The sequence below is a fragment of the Mixophyes fleayi genome, chromosome 4, assembly GCF_038048845.1.
Source record: "Mixophyes fleayi isolate aMixFle1 chromosome 4, aMixFle1.hap1, whole genome shotgun sequence".
In the NCBI taxonomy this organism is placed as follows: domain Eukaryota; kingdom Metazoa; phylum Chordata; class Amphibia; order Anura; family Limnodynastidae; genus Mixophyes; species Mixophyes fleayi.
This window is the reverse complement of record NC_134405.1, coordinates 155,321,148-155,338,973: the sequence shown is the minus strand read 5'-3', so window position 1 is coordinate 155,338,973 and position 17,826 is coordinate 155,321,148. Positions and strand designations below refer to the sequence as shown.

At 39.2% G+C, this 17,826-nt stretch overlaps 1 protein-coding gene across 2 annotated transcripts in view; it reads left to right on the top strand.

Annotated features, from left to right (window-relative positions):
- The window catches only part of FRMD4A (FERM domain containing 4A), a 361,665-nt gene that overhangs the window by 88,085 nt on the left and 255,754 nt on the right, over nucleotides 1–17,826 (top strand). Inside the window, exon 1 of one of the 2 annotated variants that reach the window (XM_075208669.1) lies at nucleotides 12,211–12,370. The exons of the other annotated variant lie outside the window; for it this stretch is intronic. Within the exon in view, the coding sequence (XP_075064770.1) occupies nucleotides 12,305–12,370 (66 nt within the window). The 5' untranslated portion in view covers nucleotides 12,211–12,304. Of the gene's footprint in view, nucleotides 1–12,210; nucleotides 12,371–17,826 lie in introns of those variants that run through there. 2 annotated transcript variants of the gene reach the window in all.

Here is a 17,826-nt window from a genome sequence, read left to right as displayed (position 1 = left end):
TCAGCGTCTCTCTCTGTCCCCCTCCTTCAGCGTCTCTCTCTGTCCTCCTCCTTCAGTGTCTCTCTCTGTCCACCTCCTTCAGCGTCTCTCTCTATCCCCCTCCTTCAGCGTCTCTCTCTGCCCCCCCTCCTTCAGCGTCTCTCTCTGTCCTCCTCCTTCAGCGTCTCTCTCTGTCCCCCTCCTTCAGCGTCTCTCTCTGTCTTCCTCCTTCAGCATCTCTCTCTATCCTCCTCCTTCAGCTTTCTCTCTCTGTTCCCCTCCTTCAGCGTCTCTCTCTGTCCCCCTCCTTCAGCGTCTCTCTGTCCCCCTCCTTCAGCGTCTCTCTCTGTCGCCCCCCCTTCAGCGTCTCACTCTGTCCCCCCTCCTTTAGTGTCTCTCTCTGTCCCCCTCCTTCAGCAGCAATTGCACTGGGGCCTAGATCCTAGAAGGGATTCTTTGGGTAGTAGGATTTGTGGGTATCGTGTGCACTATTACCAATTACTTCTAGCCTCCTTTGAGACCTGCCAGCTGTCACATTTTAATGGCTTTCATGATAGCGAACTAATAATCTGAAAAATCCATGTGACATGAAGTTTGTTCAATTTGTATAAAACACCCCTTGCATATTTTTATTTGCACGGTCCAATAAAACATAGTTATAGGAGCCTCTTTATTCCAGTAATTTTATTCCAGATATATCAGATCTGAATCCTTGGCAAGTCTAAATGTAGCTTAGGTGCAAAACATTATTGTTATCCATTTATTCATTTATAGCACCAACATATTATGCAAGGTTTTACAATCAGAGAATGTTTATTCAGTTCCCACGGGAGCTCATTGTCTAATTAAATGCTGGGGTCACTTAAATACACATGACCTGCTGTAGCGGTGGTGCAATTTAAAAATAAAATAAAATGTGAAATGTATTGCTGCACATAACTAAAGATACAGCATAATACTACATTAAAAGTGTATACAACATGAAGATATGTTTTAAGAGCATGATACGCTTTAAGCATATCATCATGCAGTAGAGATGGCAGATTTCATCATCAGTTTGATGTAGGGATGAGCGCACTCGGATTTATGAAATCCGAGCCCACCCAAACGTTGCCGATCCGAGTCGGATCCGAGACAGATCCGGGTATTGGCGCCAAATTCAAATCTGAAACTGAGGCTCTGACTCATAATCCCGTTGTCGGATCTCGCGATACTCGGATCCTATAAATTCCCCGCTAGTCGCCGCCATCTTCACTCGGGCATTGATCAGGGTAGAGGGAGGGTGTGTTAGGTGGTCCTCTGTCCTGGTAGATCTCGTGCTGTGCTGTTTAGTTCTGTGCTGTGCTGTTTAGTTCTGTGCTGTGCTGTTTAGTTCTGTGCTGTGCTGTGCTGTGCTGTGCTGTGTTCTGCAGTATCAGTCCAGTGGTGCTGTGTGCTGTGCTCTGTCCTTCTGAGGTCAGTGGTGCTGCTGGGTCCTGTGCTGTGTCCTGTTCAGTCCAGTGGTGCTGTGTCCTGTGCTCTGTGCTTCTAAGGGCATAGTTATTTCCCCAATATTCCCCTGTGTTTAAAAAAATAAAAAAAAGTTATTTAAAAAAATACCAAAAACTAATTTAATTTTTTTTAATTACCACAAAATTTGCACAACCAATCCTGCAGTATAAGCCCATTGGTACTGCAATATTACCAAGTTCACACATTCAGCAGTAAAAGTCCAGTGGTACTGCAATATTACAAAGTTCACACATTCTGCAGTATCAGTCCAGTGGTGCTGTGTCCTGTGCTCTGTCCTGCTGAGTTCCGTAGTGCTGCTGGGTCCTGTGCCGTGTCCTGTTCAGTCCAGTGGTGCTGTGTCCTGTGCTCTGTGCTTCTAAGGGCATAGTTATTTCCCCATTATTCCCAAGTTTTTAAAAAATAAAAAAAAAGTAAAAAAAAATAAAAAATTAAAAATTAAAAAAAATATATATAATTATAACCAAATTTGCAAAACCAATCCAGCAGTATAAGTCCATTGGTACTGCGATATTACAAAGTTCACACATTCTGCAGTATCAGTCCATTGGTGCTGTGTCCTGTGCTCTGTCCTGCTGAGTTCCGTAGTGCTGCTGGGTCCTGTGCCGTGTCCTGTTCAGTCCAGTGGTGCTGTGTCCTGTGCTCTGTGCTTCTAAGGGCATAGTTATTTCCCCATTATTCCCAAGTTTTTAAAAAATAAAAAAAAAGTAAAAAAAAATAAAAAATTAAAAATTAAAAAAAATATATATAATTATAACCAAATTTGCAAAACCAATCCAGCAGTATAAGTCCATTGGTACTGCAATATTACCAAGTTCACACATTCTGCAGTATCTTGTGCTACATATAATGGAGACCAAAAATTTGGAGGATAAAGTAGGGAAAGATCAAGACCCACTTCCTCCTAATGCTGAAGCTGCTGCCACTAGTCATGACATAGACGATGAAATGCCATCAATGTCGTCTGGCAAGCACGATGCCCAATCTCCTAGTACAGGGCATGTAAAATCCAAAAAGCCCAAGTTCTCAAAAAACAGCAAAAAAAGAAACTTAAAATCATCTGAGGAGAAACGTAAAGTTGGCAATATGCCAATTACGACAAGTAGTGGCAAGGAACGGCTTAGGCCCTGTCCCGTGTTCATGACTAGTGGTCCAGCTTCACCCAAGGATCTAAGCCCTCCTCCCCCCCCTACAAAAAATTTAAGAGAGTTATGCTGTCAGCAACAACAACAAAACAGCAAAGAACTCTGCCTTCTAAACAGATGACATCACAAATCCCCAAGGCAAGTCCAAGGGTGTTGTTGGTTGTGAACCCTGACCTTCCCATCACTGTACGGGAAGAGGTGACTCCATCCAGCATTTGCAGCACGCCCTCTGCATATGCTGGAAGGATCACCCACAGTCCAGTTACAGATTTGGCTAATGAAGGTGTGAATGTTGTACACTGGGAGGAGGATATTGATGTAGCTGGCGCTGAGGAGGATGTTGATGATTATGATGCAGACAGATACCAAATTGCATTTCTCAATTTCTATTTATATTCTAGATTATATAACGGCTGAAAAGTTTTATGTTTTACTCCTAGTGGAGAGGGGATCTGATGCAGACAGATACCAAACTGCCTTTGTCCATTTCTTTGTATATTTGAATTGCTAGTTCTACAGTCTATGCAGGCTGCTTTTTTTATATTCAACTACAAGTGTAGGGCGGGGGGGGGGGGGGGGGGCATAGATAGCCACCAAAGTAACGTGGTCCATTTAATTTCACTTTCTAGCTCCACAGTCTGTGCAGCCTGCTTTTTTTTTATCTTCAAAGTATTTATATTTACAAGCCTTGCAATCTAAATTAACTAGAGGTAGTGACGTGGTAGAACTCCAAAAGGCAGTTTGGAAGCCCCTGTACAAACTGGCTCTATTTTTTAACTGAGTTGTCCCCCCTCCAGTGTGTACTCGGAAAGAGTTTTTAGTGCAGCGGGGAACCTGGTCAGTGAGCGGCGAAGGAGGTTGCTTCCTCACAACGTTGAAAAAATGATGTTTATAAAAATGAATAATCAATTCCTCAATGAAGTACAGCACTGCCCTCCAGACAGTACAGAGGGACTGTGGTTGTGGAGTCCAGCGGGGACGAATTGATAATGTGTGAGGAGGAGGAAGTACACACTGTAGGGGGAGAGGAATCAGAGGTTGAGGATAAGGACGACATCTTTCCTCAGTAGAGCCTGTTTAGTTTGTACAGGGAGAGATGAATTGTTTTATTGGTGTGGGGGCCCAAACAAACCAATCATTTCAGCCACAGTTGTTTGGTAGGCCCTGTCGCTGAAATGATTGGTTTGTTAAAGTGTGCATGTCCTATTTCAACAACATAAGGGTGGGTGGGAGGGCCCAAGGACAATTCCATCTTGCAACTTTTTTTTTGGCATTATGTGACCATTCAACAGTCGTTTGCCATGTTCAAAAAGTAAAAGAAAATGCCAACAAATTCAATAAATTAAATCAAAAGTTAAATGCCCTGTCATTATTTAAAACAAGAGGTTTTGACGTGCTAGAATTAGTGTAGTGTTAAGATGTTATAAACACTACACTTGGAAATTGGAGGAGGTAATGTGGCCCCGGTATCAAATTGGGTACCGGGGCCACCCCACTACGCAGTCCAGATACTTGTTTGGTGGAGTTCTGACACGTGGAGGGTTTTTTAATTATATTGTGGCCTCGGTACCAAATTGTGTACCGGGGCCACCACACTACGCAGTCAAGATAGATAGATGCGTATCATAGATAAAGTACATTCAGTGGTGTGGGGCAAATTGAAAAATATTCAAAATGCACTGACATTATCAAAAACAAGAGGTTGTCACACGCTAAAACTCCAACATGTATATGATGGAGAGGATGGAGGAGCAGCCGTATGTGTAGTGTAATGCAGACCTGTTGAAGGTTTTTTATATATTTTATTGTGGTGCCCAGTGCCCACTCCTCTACCCAGTCCAGGTACATTTATTGGTGCGAATCATAAAAGTTCAGGGTTTTTAATATATTGTGGTGACCCACTCCTCTACGCAGTCCAGGTACATTTATTGGTGCGATTCATAAAAGTTCAGGGTTTTTAATATATTGTGGTGACCCACTCCTCTACGCAGTCCAGGTACATTTATTGGTGCGATTCATAAAAGTTCAGGGTTTTTAATATATATTGTGGTGACCCACTCCTCTACGCAGTCCAGGTACATTTATTGGTGCGAATCATACAAGTTGATGGTTTTCTTATTATATATATTGTGGTGACCCACTCCTCTACGCAGTCCAGGTACATTTATTGGTGCGATTCATAAAAGTTCAGGGTTTTTAATATATTGTGGTGACCCACTCCTCTACGCAGTCCAGGTACATTTATTGGTGCGATTCATAAAAGTTCAGGGTTTTTAATATATATTGTGGTGACCCACTCCTCTACGCAGTCCAGGTACATTTATTGGTGCGATTCATAAAAGTTCAGGGTTTTTAATATATTGTGGTGACCCACTCCTCTACGCAGTCCAGGTACATTTATTGGTGCGATTTATAAAAGTTCAGGGTTTTTAATATATTGTGGTGACCCACTCCTCTACGCAGTCCAGGTACATTTATTGGTGCGATTCATAAAAGTTCAGGGTTTTTAATATATATTGTGGTGACCCACTCCTCTACGCAGTCCAGGTACATTTATTGGTGCGAATCATACAAGTTGATGGTTTTCTTATTATATATATTGTGGTGACCCACTCCTCTACGAAGTCCAGGTACATTTATTGGTGCGATTCATAAAAGTTCAGGGTTTTTAATATATATTGTGGTGACCCACTCCTCTACGCAGTCCAGGTACATTTATTGGTGCGAATCATACAAGTTGATGGTTTTCTTATTATATATATTGTGGTGACCCACTCCTCTACGCAGTCCAGGTACATTTATTGGTGCGATTCATAAAAGTTCAGGGTTTTTAATATATTGTGGTGACCCACTCCTCTATGCAGTCCAGGTACATTTATTGGTGCGAATCATAAAAGTTCAGGGTTTTTAATATATATTGTGGTGACCCACTCCTCTACGCAGTCCAGAAAGATACCTTGTTGCAACGTTTTGGACTAATAACTATATTGTGAGGTGTTCAGAATACACTGTAAATTAGTGGAAATGCTTGTTATTGAATGTTATTGAGGTTAATAATAGCGTAGGAGTGAAAATAAGCCCAAAAACTTGATTTTTAAACTTTTTATGTTTTTTTCAAAAAAAATCCGAATCCAAAACCTTAAATCCGAACCGAGACCTTTCGTCAAGTGTTTTGCGAGACAAATCCGAACCCCAAAAATAACGAAAATCCGGATCCAAAACACGAGACCTCAAAAGTCGCCGGTGCACATCCCTAGTTTGATGATGATGACTGTTTGCATGTTTAAAATAAACACCAATCCATCAAAATAAAGTGCTACCAGCACTAGTGCTCATAAGCTAGGCTGTTAGCAGCAAACAGTGCTAAGCTATGACAGCCACTGCCAGCACTAGACTATGACAGGCTGGTCTGGTGACACTATAACAGGAAAACCCCCACAGTGAGGTCCCCCACTTATAATGTCATCTAGCTCTAGCCCGTTCAGCACTGCAACAAAAAATGTTAGGGGACTATTTCAGTATTCACATGGCTGCCAGGGTACACTGGAAATTGTAGTTAACCTGTAAAAACACTGGAAAATAAACAGACCCACAACATGAAAACTTAATTTATTTAAATAAACACTTCCCGACACATACTGTTTTTAACCGCTTTATTGTTCTTCTAGATCAAAGTATGGGCCTTTTCTTTCATCCAGGTTTGATATCCAAAGGGTTAAAATAAAACAAACACATTCATGTCGAGAGGACGGCAACTCATAGAAAATGCGCTGTAAATGACAAGCTTAGAGCCAATCATTATAACCAAACAGGGCGGCTTCACTCTCACTGGTCAGAGTATGGAAACCTGCTCTTATTGGTTGGAAGCAGCTAAACCCACAGGGAGCTTAGCCAGAATGTACAATACAATAATACAATGTACTTCATAAATTGTACCAGCTGACATCCTCACCTAAAACCAGGCATTACAGTCTTTTGTAGTTTGACTGTAAACGCTGCTCCAAACAAGGTTATCTGCATCAGACTGGATGGCTTGAATACTTGATTCAATCAGATGCATTGACAAACTTCCAAAAGACAACATTTACATTCAAACATCTACATATCTGGAAAATAATTGGGTGCAAGCATCAGCAGACTGGTTTCAGTAATGAGATCCCCATGGATCTTAAAATCGGGATAGGTTGATTCACTCACAAAAAATAAGTATATTCAGTTTTCCTGGAATTCACCTTTAAGAGTCAATCCTTGGACATTCCTTGAAAGAAGCATTCAGTTGTGTCATGTATTGTTTTCATTACAGTGTGAAAATGAATGCAGCTGGGTTTTTTCAGTTATTTTATGTATCTATCTGTTTCAATGGTGTCTCTGATACCACTGGTAACTTAAAAGAATAAATGTGAAATATACAACAATGAACAGGACATTTGTTTTCCCGAGTGAATCAAGCAATTCAAAGGATCTTTATGAGGAATATAAAACATGCTTGGTGGTATCAGTCATTTAGCATAATACACAGTATAAAAATACTGCTATTATGTGGAGCCTTTGGATGGTCTTTATAATTGAGTCTGATCTGTTCTTGGGTGGTACAGAAAATGGCACAATTATCTTGTGTCATGACAAACATAGGACTTTATAGAGTGATATTCTTCAGTTCATTGAGATCAATGAATACATGTTTGTAATCGTTTGTCAAACCTATTGCTTTATAGAGGAGGTTCTTTACATCAGCCATTTTATTATGCTATTTTTTATTACAGATTCTTTTATATATTGAGATACCACATTGTAACATGCTACAAAAGATTTAACAAACCAGTTTTAGGAATGTGCAAAGGATCAGCAGTGACATGCACTGTTGCCACTAACTTGTAACGTGGATACTTATTAGCAACAGTTAATCTTGCAGGGTTGAACTAAACATTATATTCCCATAGGATTATGCTTTTAACTCTTTCAACCCCAGATCGCTCAACTGAGAGAAAACTTTAGAGGTCTGTCTTGTTTTGGGTCCTCTCTGTATTCAATGCATGCCAAGCTCACCATGCTAGGGTTTGTCATTAATCTAACTAGTTATGTGAATATTTCCACCCATGGTCCATTACATACATCTGATATTCCAATTTTATGTAGAACACAGTGCAGAACTAGACAGTGAAAGGTCCCAGTGCATCAATGGTAATTGGGCCCCCTCCTTCCATAGAGGGAGCAGCAGTTCTTGTGCTTCAAGCCTGCGGTTACCAGAATTTATATGTAAATGTTATAAATAATGATATTTAAAGCAAATAAATGTAACATACATAAATATTTGATGTGTTATATTACTAACACAAGTCCTATATTGTATAGTCACTGGGCCTGAATTAAGGTAAGCAAGGCAAAAAAAAAGAGTAAATGTTCTCCGGGATCTAGGACATGCCCTATCCCAACTATAAATCTGTCCCCACATTTTAAATTTATCTCCCCATCCAATGCAACATGGTTTTGCCCAGGTGCAAAGTTACTCCTTTTTATGCTTTGCTCTCCTTAATGATTCACGCCCACTATGTTTACCATATTATTCCTCTACAAGAGCCCACATAACTTATAGCAACATAAGTCCATAAATTATATGGTCCCAATAAGATGAATTGCAAAATAGCAGAAATTGCAATGCACCCTGAAATATGCCAGTAAAATTATGCCTTGGATATGCCCACTAGTAGTAAAATACTACTAAGATGCCCATCAGTATTAAAGACATGATATAGAATATCTATTAGTAAAATGCCATTAACATGCCCCTTTGTAGTCATAGGCTTATAATATGCCCCTTGGTAGTCAAAGGCTTATAACATGCCCCTTGGTTGGTAAAATGTCCCATCAGTAGTAAAATGCACTAGCAAACCCACTAGTAGTAAAATGCCATTAACATGCCGATCAGTAGTAACACAACTAACATGGCAAAAGTATAAATGCCAACTATCATGACAATCAACAGACATGTCATTAATGTGACCACCAGTAGAAATAATCACTAACATGACTATTAATATTAATACTCACATGGCCACCAGTAGTGATATCCACATAGTTATTAGTAGTAATGGCAACTAACATTGTATTCCATTAGTAATTTGCAACCGCACACTAGTATTACTCACATGTCTGCCTCCACCACTATCTCCTTCTTCTATATCACTGCCACCACTATGTCTTTTGACTGGAGATTAAGTGGCTCCACAGCGTCATTCATTGTCATGGGATGTGTGCTGCTATTGGTGGGACACTCTTAGGCTGCATGAGACTAATGCTGCCAGGAAAACTCTGCCAGTGCTTAGCCTCCACTTCCACAAAAGTGTGTGCTTGTAAAGGCTCATTGGATCCCATGGGTCCAACTGCCCCTTATGGGTATTTCCGCCCCTGGGCATAGGGTTGTGGCATGTTTCGTAATATCGGGCCATGGCTATAGGGGAAGTGTAATGTTGCTAAGCAGAAGGTAGCATGGCTTACGATGGATCAGGACCTGATAAGTTTTGCCCTGCTTCCATTTACATATATGATAACCATTATTAACAAATGCAGTCATAACCTAGTATCCGAAAAAGTTCTACTGCTGGACAGTGGTCTGCAAAGGTAAATAATAATAATGTTCAGTAAAATATAGAAATGCCATAATTGGCAGTAAGTTTCATTGTTGTTTATTGTTGACCGTAGTTACTCAACATGACTGAATATTCTGGAAGTGAAATGTGTAGAACATTAAAATAAGGCAGTATTACTATTTCAATCCTCGACATAAAAAACAAAGTTGACTGGATTGCCACAGAGCATAGTCTTACTTTGCTGATGAAAGAGATTCTTCATGAAAACTTCTTTATTCACATTCTTGAACGATTACGCCACTACCCTTCCTTCAAACGTGATCTTGTGTCCTAAGTGTGTCAGAGACTGGATTTGTTGGCTAATTGTAAATTCAATTACAGCAAAGTGCAGGCTTCTAAGGAAATAGAATATTAGCTAATCATTAATCTTCTATTATTTCTTCTTGTAAATGCAATTTTTACCATGTAAAATGCAGACTGTTTGATTAGTGAGTAATACTCATGATAACCAGGGCATCTGAAATGCAACAGTAATTGAGCACAACATATTCACCGTTGGCAGAACCTACTTATAATTGAAAATCTGAAATGTTTTCCCTAATTGCTACTGATTTGCTGTGACCATAGTAATAGGGGTTGGCAAATCAGGCACCCAAACAATGGCAGTTAAACCCATGGGAGGTCTAAGATGCTAGAATGGCAAATGCATAGAGACGGTGGTACATTTTTATAATGTTACCTATGGGCAGGGGTCTTTTTCGGCAGAATTGTATCTGCACATGTTTTACCAGATAACAGTTTTCATGTATGTTATACATGTTTTAACTATACTTTCAGTGTCTTTTTAGTGTTTTGTGTTCGGGAGATTTATTTAGGACGTGAAATAATGCAATGATAATTCAAATATAAAATAACATTTAAAATTAATATATGACAATTAATTAAAACCAGTAGAAGAAATACATAAATCTCAAATAAATTAAGGTATACAGTGGCATAGAATGACTCATTTGAAATAAGCATGATCTGTTTAGCTAAGCTGGCGTTAATTTACAGAGAATGCTGAGACATTTAAAAACAAGTAGAGAGTCTGCAGTAAAAAAAGGTTAAATTTTCAAAACCCTTCCACAAAATATTCGCCTAGTTCTACATTTAGCTGTTAAAATTTGCATATTTTGGTTGTGGAATTTGGCCTTAACTGTTCCCAGCACTTCCCCAACCAAAGGAATCAAATGGGAAACTCAAAGATTTTATCCAGGGAACTTCACACCGCTGTGAAATGGCCTGCACTCTATTTGCACAGGGTTTTCCGCAACTTTGCTCATCTCTAGTCAGAAGTGGCCAAATTTAGTATTAGGCGCAATAAGTCTGTGTCTAGGGAGGCTTTCTCTGATAGTACATACTGTATGTCAAATTTTGTCTTCCACCAGCAAGAAAAATAAACATGGGAAATGAGAACAAACTGAAGTGAGTTTGTCTGAGGACGGGATAAAAACATTATATTCTGTTACGTGGCAGATGCAGAATGTCCTGTATAAATGTGGGGCTCTGGGCCGCAAGGTATCTCCAAAACGGCCGAGTGACACCTTGCGCGATATTTTTTGACAGAAGTAGCGCTGATTTTTACTCCTGCCCCGTAGAGGTGCGAGCAAAACTCAGCAGTGACAGTAAAAATCACGGACAATTGAATCTGCACCTTAAAGTTGTTTTCTAAATTTAGACAGATTTGATTTGTTGGTTTCAGAGCCTGGTTAAGACCCCATGGGGCTCTAGGTAAGATAATTGTTTGGGCTCTCTTTCGCCCTCAGTTTGTCATAAAAAAGAAAACACATATCAGGGGTTAGTAGTCCAGACCCCTCAGTGCCCACCGGCTCCTAGGTAGAAGCCTAGGTTGCATAGTGAATAATGTGGTACTGATTGGTGTGAATATGCCTTCCTACAATGTCCACATTGCTTCATCTTTCCTGCTGTATTTTTAAAAACCAACAAAGCCATACAGAGTTGTGTAATTTTTCCTGCCCCTGGAAATGTTACAAAACCGTTCTGTGTATCCAATTCACAGGGCAGAGTTGAATAGTGTAGTGTGCAAGGGCAACCAAAATAAACAACTGAATAACATAAAGGCTTTGGTGAAAAACATAATTAAACAGAGTCCTTCTGACAGGTAACACCATACATTTCACTTCTAACACAAAATATTAAATTACTTTAGGTATAGTTTTCTTTCACTCCGATAACAGGATAATAATTTCTTATACATAGAGGGATTTGATCACAATAAAAACAAGTTTTATACAATATTATTAGACAGCACTAGACCCACTATACTGTTTGCTGCCACTTGTTTTCATGTCCATCTGCACATCAAAAATAAGACACATGCTGTACCAGTACCCTCACTGGGGTGAATGAAGCAATTCACTAGGCTGGAGACCAGTGCTTGCTTTGATGAATTTAAGGGAATTGCAGCCTATTTTGGGAATTTTGAGTTCTAATCTAATAATATAACGAGGGAAAAATGAGGGTGTAAATTTCCCTTGTCTAAAACGCTATTCTCTCTTCTGTCAGTGGCTTTACAAGGAAATTTCAATCGCCACACAAAGGATCATTCATGATGTAGCTATGTGAATTGGCCTAGCATTGATCACAGCCAAATTCTGGCTTGTCTTACAATACTTTCCAGTGTGCACAGACATTAATGAAAGGTCAGGACCGAGCAGTAAAAGCGGGACAGAGTCAAAAAATGGAAACATATAAGTATCAGTCACAGAGGAGCGTGTCTCATTCTGTTCCAATCCGTAATCCCAGCTGTGTCACTATCCAGCTGCAATGCATGTACTCAGCTTCATAACCTTTCCTAGCTAAACTTGGAACAATAACTGGGAACAGCCTTACAGCACAATACAAATATCAAGTCGTTCTAAACAAGTCACTGAAATTATAGCTGCACCTCCTGCGCTTATCCTAAACTCTTAGTTCATTTTATTGCGGATACAACAGTTTCTTAAACCTGAAAAAATACTGCTGGATATAAGTTTATCAGTAAAGCTGCTGCTTCAACTTGCATCTACTGTCATCATAAACATGACTCTGGCAGCTAAACTGGAAGATATGGAGGTGACTCTGGAGCACCTGCTGATGGATATGTTTGTAAGTGATTTTTGTTTTTCCTATTTGAGGCTGCCAACAGTATGAATTACATAATTATGTAGATATCATGGCAATTTCCAGCCCGCCTCTTATTATGTCCTGTATTGTTTTAAAATTGTAAAAAGTGTCAAAATGTTTTGTGCTTAGGAAACGCTCATTTGTACATGTGTATCTGTGTTTGTGTGGATGTGTCATTTACAATAGCATTTATTCACAGACAGAGAAAGGAGCTTCTTCATCTTCACAGCTATTTCCTGATTCACAGGTTGCTTTAATTAAAACATTTTAGGACTACATTAATGGTAGTGCTGTAACATTTGAAGCGTTACCAGTTTTATTGCAGTTTAATCACCTTCTGTTTTGGGACTAAAAGCCAGCATTATTATATATGGACTACCTATGTGACTTATATTATATAGTGAATGAGCTGTTTGGTTTGTTGTGCAGCTGCTTCATTTGTTTATAAAGTTGCAAGTGCCAAAGATTAGCTTGTGGCTCATATAACTTCTTATTTGTGGTTGGGTCTACACTATAGCAGATTTTAAACAGACTACTATGTAATCAGTAATAGGTTTAATTTACCTGTGTTTTCAGTCTGTAATAAACGTAACATACTGTTAGCAACTCCTTCTCATATTTTGAAATGATTATCTGTAATAGATTTAAAGGGCTTTCCACCTTCCTACCTATTTTTTTTTAACTCCCCCTTTTTCCACACTAGTACTTTAGTCAGAGTCCCTATCCAATATCACCCACCATTATCTCATTTCAGCATTGTCCTCCTACTTAAAAGTAGTGGAGATTACTGCTGGCCAGGCTCTGTAATGATCCCTGAACACCAGGTAGGCAGCAAGTTGAATTACAAGCAAAGAAATATGTAGTGCTGGATAAAGATGTCAGGGCCAGCATGGTGAGTTACATGTAGACACAAGCATGGTATCATATCATATATTATAAGTATATAACCAATACAACACGTATACTACCATAGGCTACTTGAAAGTAGCATCAATTACAAATGTTACAAATATTACAATAGTTATATAATGCAGTGTTGTGTGATCTTTAACTTTCAGTTTCCAAATTGCAGTTGTGAAACAACAATAACCAACAGACTGTACTATATTGTTTCTCTATCACATATAACCCCGTGTTCCCTATCTGCTGTGCCAGGCACTGAACCTAGAAGGAACTCTCCAAAATGCTGCAGCAGTGCTGTACATTTCTTATGGCCATATCGGAACGGATAATACATCCCCTAAAACCTTCTTCATGAGGTCTTCAACTATAGCAGCCCCCTTTCCAAGGAACGCAATATGTTCCAGATGACTCCGGTGCCCCCAGGACTTAACTCATGGTAATAGAGGCTTATTACCAGAGCAGCATGACACCAGCCAAAAGTCAGGGCTGGCTGAGTTCTATAGCTTGGTCTATAAACAAGCTGAGGTCAGGGCTGGCTGCGGTCAATAGAAATACATATCAGTAATACAGGCATGGTCGGTGCAACGTGTCTCGGCCCCCTAGGTAAACACTCAACCTACTGCCGCACCCCCACCCCCCTTGCGTACATGACTTTTGTAAAAAAAAAAAAAATAACTTACCTTCTCCGGGCTTACAGGTAAGGTTGCAGTACAAGTGCACTGATGTCTGATGCAGAACGCTGTCCTGGGGCACCCGCAGGGGGGGACGTCTCAAATGTTACATTTTAAAACAAAGAAATAAAAAATTATTAACAAATAAGCTGTTAACAACCCCACCCTTCTCCCCACACATTACACCAATACCACCCCCAGCCCTCTCCCCACACATTACACAAATATCACACCTATACCTCCCTTACCACCTATACCCACATATTACCACAATACCTCCCTCACCACTTATATCCACACATTACACCAATACCGCCCCCCAGCCCTCTCCCCACACATTACACAAATACCACCCCCAGCCCATCTATACCTCCCTTACCATCTATACCCACATATTACCACAATACCTCCCTCACATTTATACCAATACATTACACCAATACCACCCCTAGCCCTCTCTCCGCACATTACACAAATATCACACCTATACCTCCCTTACCACCTATACCCACATATTACCACAATACCTCCCTCACCACTTATATCCACACATTACACCAATACCGCCCCCCAGCCCTCTCCCCACACATTACACAAATACCACCCCCAGCCCATCTATACCTCCCTTACCACCTATACCCACATATTACCACAATATCTCCCTCACCGCTTATACCCACACATTACACCAATACCACCCCAGCCCTCTCCCCACACATTACACAAATACCACTCCCAGCCCACCTATACCTCCCTTACCATCTATACCCACATATTACCACAATACCTCCCTCACATTTATACCAATACATTACACCAATACCACCCCTAGCCCTCTCTCCGCACATTACACTAAAACCACCTCCACTCCTCTCTCCACTCATTACACCTATACCTCCCTCACCACCTATACCCACACATTACACCAATAACTCCCTCACCACTTATACCCACATATTACACCAATACCTCCCCCAGCCCTCTTCCCACCATCTATACCCACACATTACCCTAATAACACGTCCACTCCTCTCACTTCGCACATTACACCAATAATACTATAAATAAAAATGTAAAAAAATTGTAAACAATCATGTTTAATTTTAGATAACATAATAATTCTTACATTTTGATGACAGTTCTCCCTTAAGCATGGATTGTCCTTGGTTCATTAGAACCATATTGTATCCTAGCTTGAGGTTGGTAAAGCTAACATACATCTAAATAATTCTGTGCAAAACATATTTCAGTGATAAATTTGGCACGTTAATGCAATTCAAGGTCAATGTATAAATATATTCAGTCCACACACAAAAGTGCTAAATAACTATTTATGCATTTATACAAGATAAGTATATATACAAGTAATATAATAATATTTATACTACACCGGATTATCTTTATGGCCCATTTAAGCTCCCATCCATATAATGTATAAAATGTATACATTTGTAAAATGGCAACAAGCATTCTCTTTGATGCAGATATACATCATATGTCCTATATGCCAGCGGTAAGAAGAGAGAATTAGAGCAACTGCTGCAATACTGATAGCTCCTTCCCTCCATTGGGATGAACAAGACAGAGCTCTGCTGGCAGCCACCGCATCTGTGTCATAATGTAACGTCAGAGATCACCTATAACATTGCTGATTAGTCTTACTCTGCTGTAGTCTTCTTCAGAAGTCTTTCTAGAGCATTCCTCAGGATTGTATATAGAAATATATGAACCGGGCTGGAAACCTGTGCTGTCCATTATCCTCTGCACACTAATAAGATGTTAATTGGCTCTTATTTATTCTAAATTGTATGCATTTACTAGTTTCTCTACCCTGCATAACTACAAAACTTATACATAGAGTGCTTTTATGTAACACCTAATGCTGAGGGATGTTGGATTACATTTATCTTTTCTAACATTTTATTTTACTCACATGTAAATGAGTAATTATCATAAAACATATTTTTGCTTAATTATGCCTAATTATTATTATTTTTCCTTTTCTATCGGAGGCTTTTTGATTAAACATCTTCATATATAGAACTAAGAATTATGACCCCTGCAGGTCATAAGAAAGATATATAAAGAAATGGAAGTTGCTCAAATCAATTTATAGGCTATAGCAGGTGCATGAAAGGGTGGGGTTATCCTAAAAGGAACAAACACAGAGAGATCCCCTTGCACACTGCTATAGCCAGCAACATATCTACCATTCTTACTGTAGATAAAAATGCAAAAGTCTTAGTTGCACACATTTGCAAATGTATGTTAAAGCCACCAGCCACTACACGGTGCTTTTGCTAATAGGGTGGTCCTAACTCTAAATCATGAGAGTCCCATATATTTGGGCCATACATATGTGTTTTTAAATTGAGAGCTAACTTACCAAAGAGGTACCCCAGAAGGCTCCAAATAGCAATCCAATGTCAGCACTCCCCCTCAGCTACTGACACCAACATGCCTCTCTGCCATTCTTACTGTAGATAAAAATGTAAATGTATGTTAAAGCCACCCGCCACTCCACGGCGCTTTTGCTAATAGGGTGGACCTAACTCTAAATCATGAGAGTCCCATATATTTGGGCCATATAAGAAAGATATACTCAACATACTGAAGAGAAGAAGCATCAGAATAAGGTCAGTTCATATGTTTGTAATTGAATATATGATAACTTCATGTATGTTTAATGTTACTGAACATAATGAATATACAGTTTTATGATAGATATATATTAAGCAATTTCTTGGCACTTAGAGTTTTGAAGCATTATTCATAATTTTGCTTTTAATACTGAAGACTATATTATGGCTGTAAGTCCTGTAATTAATTTGCACAGCAGCTGTAACAATCAGCATAATGAATACATTTAAATGCCCATTTACTATTGTATCTTCCACTGCCCTCAACCACCTTATCAACTAACTTTTAACAAAAACATGAGACCTGTATGTCCATCTACACAGAGCAAGTGCCGTATAAGAATCTTCAGGTGCTATTTATATATGTTTATTAATATTACATTTTACAGGACATAGCACTATAAATATACTGCAATAACAAAAACATACATCTAATAACATTAAATATGTTTATTTTAAATGTTTAAACTGTAATGAAAAATAATTTTAATGCAAAACATAATTATAAAAGCTATATATATGACAAGCATGAGATCACAGCATCCGAGATGGCAAAAAAATATTACACGCTGGTAAACAGATACACAGTAGCCAATTTGTAAAGTGTGTACATCAAGGCGTTGTGTTAGATGAGGTGTTACACACACTTGTTCTACAGTAAATATGCAAATGGTGAGAGTAAGTAAAAAATCCTTTCTCAGTCGCTTACACGCTTAATAAATCAATTAGCCATTATTGCTACATATGGAAACACTCCAGTTTTTATTTGCAATATTTGTGACTGAAATAGTGACTGGACACAGACACTGAAGGTTTTCCCAGGCTTTCTACAAAACATCTGTAATTAATTGACACCAGTCACAAAAAAAAATATGTATGTTGTTTGGATGATGCAAATGTTCCTTAAAATGGAAACTAAATAAACAGAGGCAATTAGTGCATATAATAAAGCCATGGTAATGGGAAGCAGGTGGGAGCGCGAGAGCAAAATGCGTGGAGCGGAACATAAACAGTGGTCATCACAGTCAGTGTGTACAGCTGGATTAGAGGGGTTTGAAAGCAAGGGTATACAGCAATTTGGGGGGACATTTAGGCTTTTATAAACATAGAAAGATATTTGTCAAAATCTCATTTGTGCTGTTTACTTTATAACAAGTACACAGCTATGAGTGAAGTTTGTAAAACACAACAATTTTTTTTACCTTTCACTGTTGGAGCAACTTGC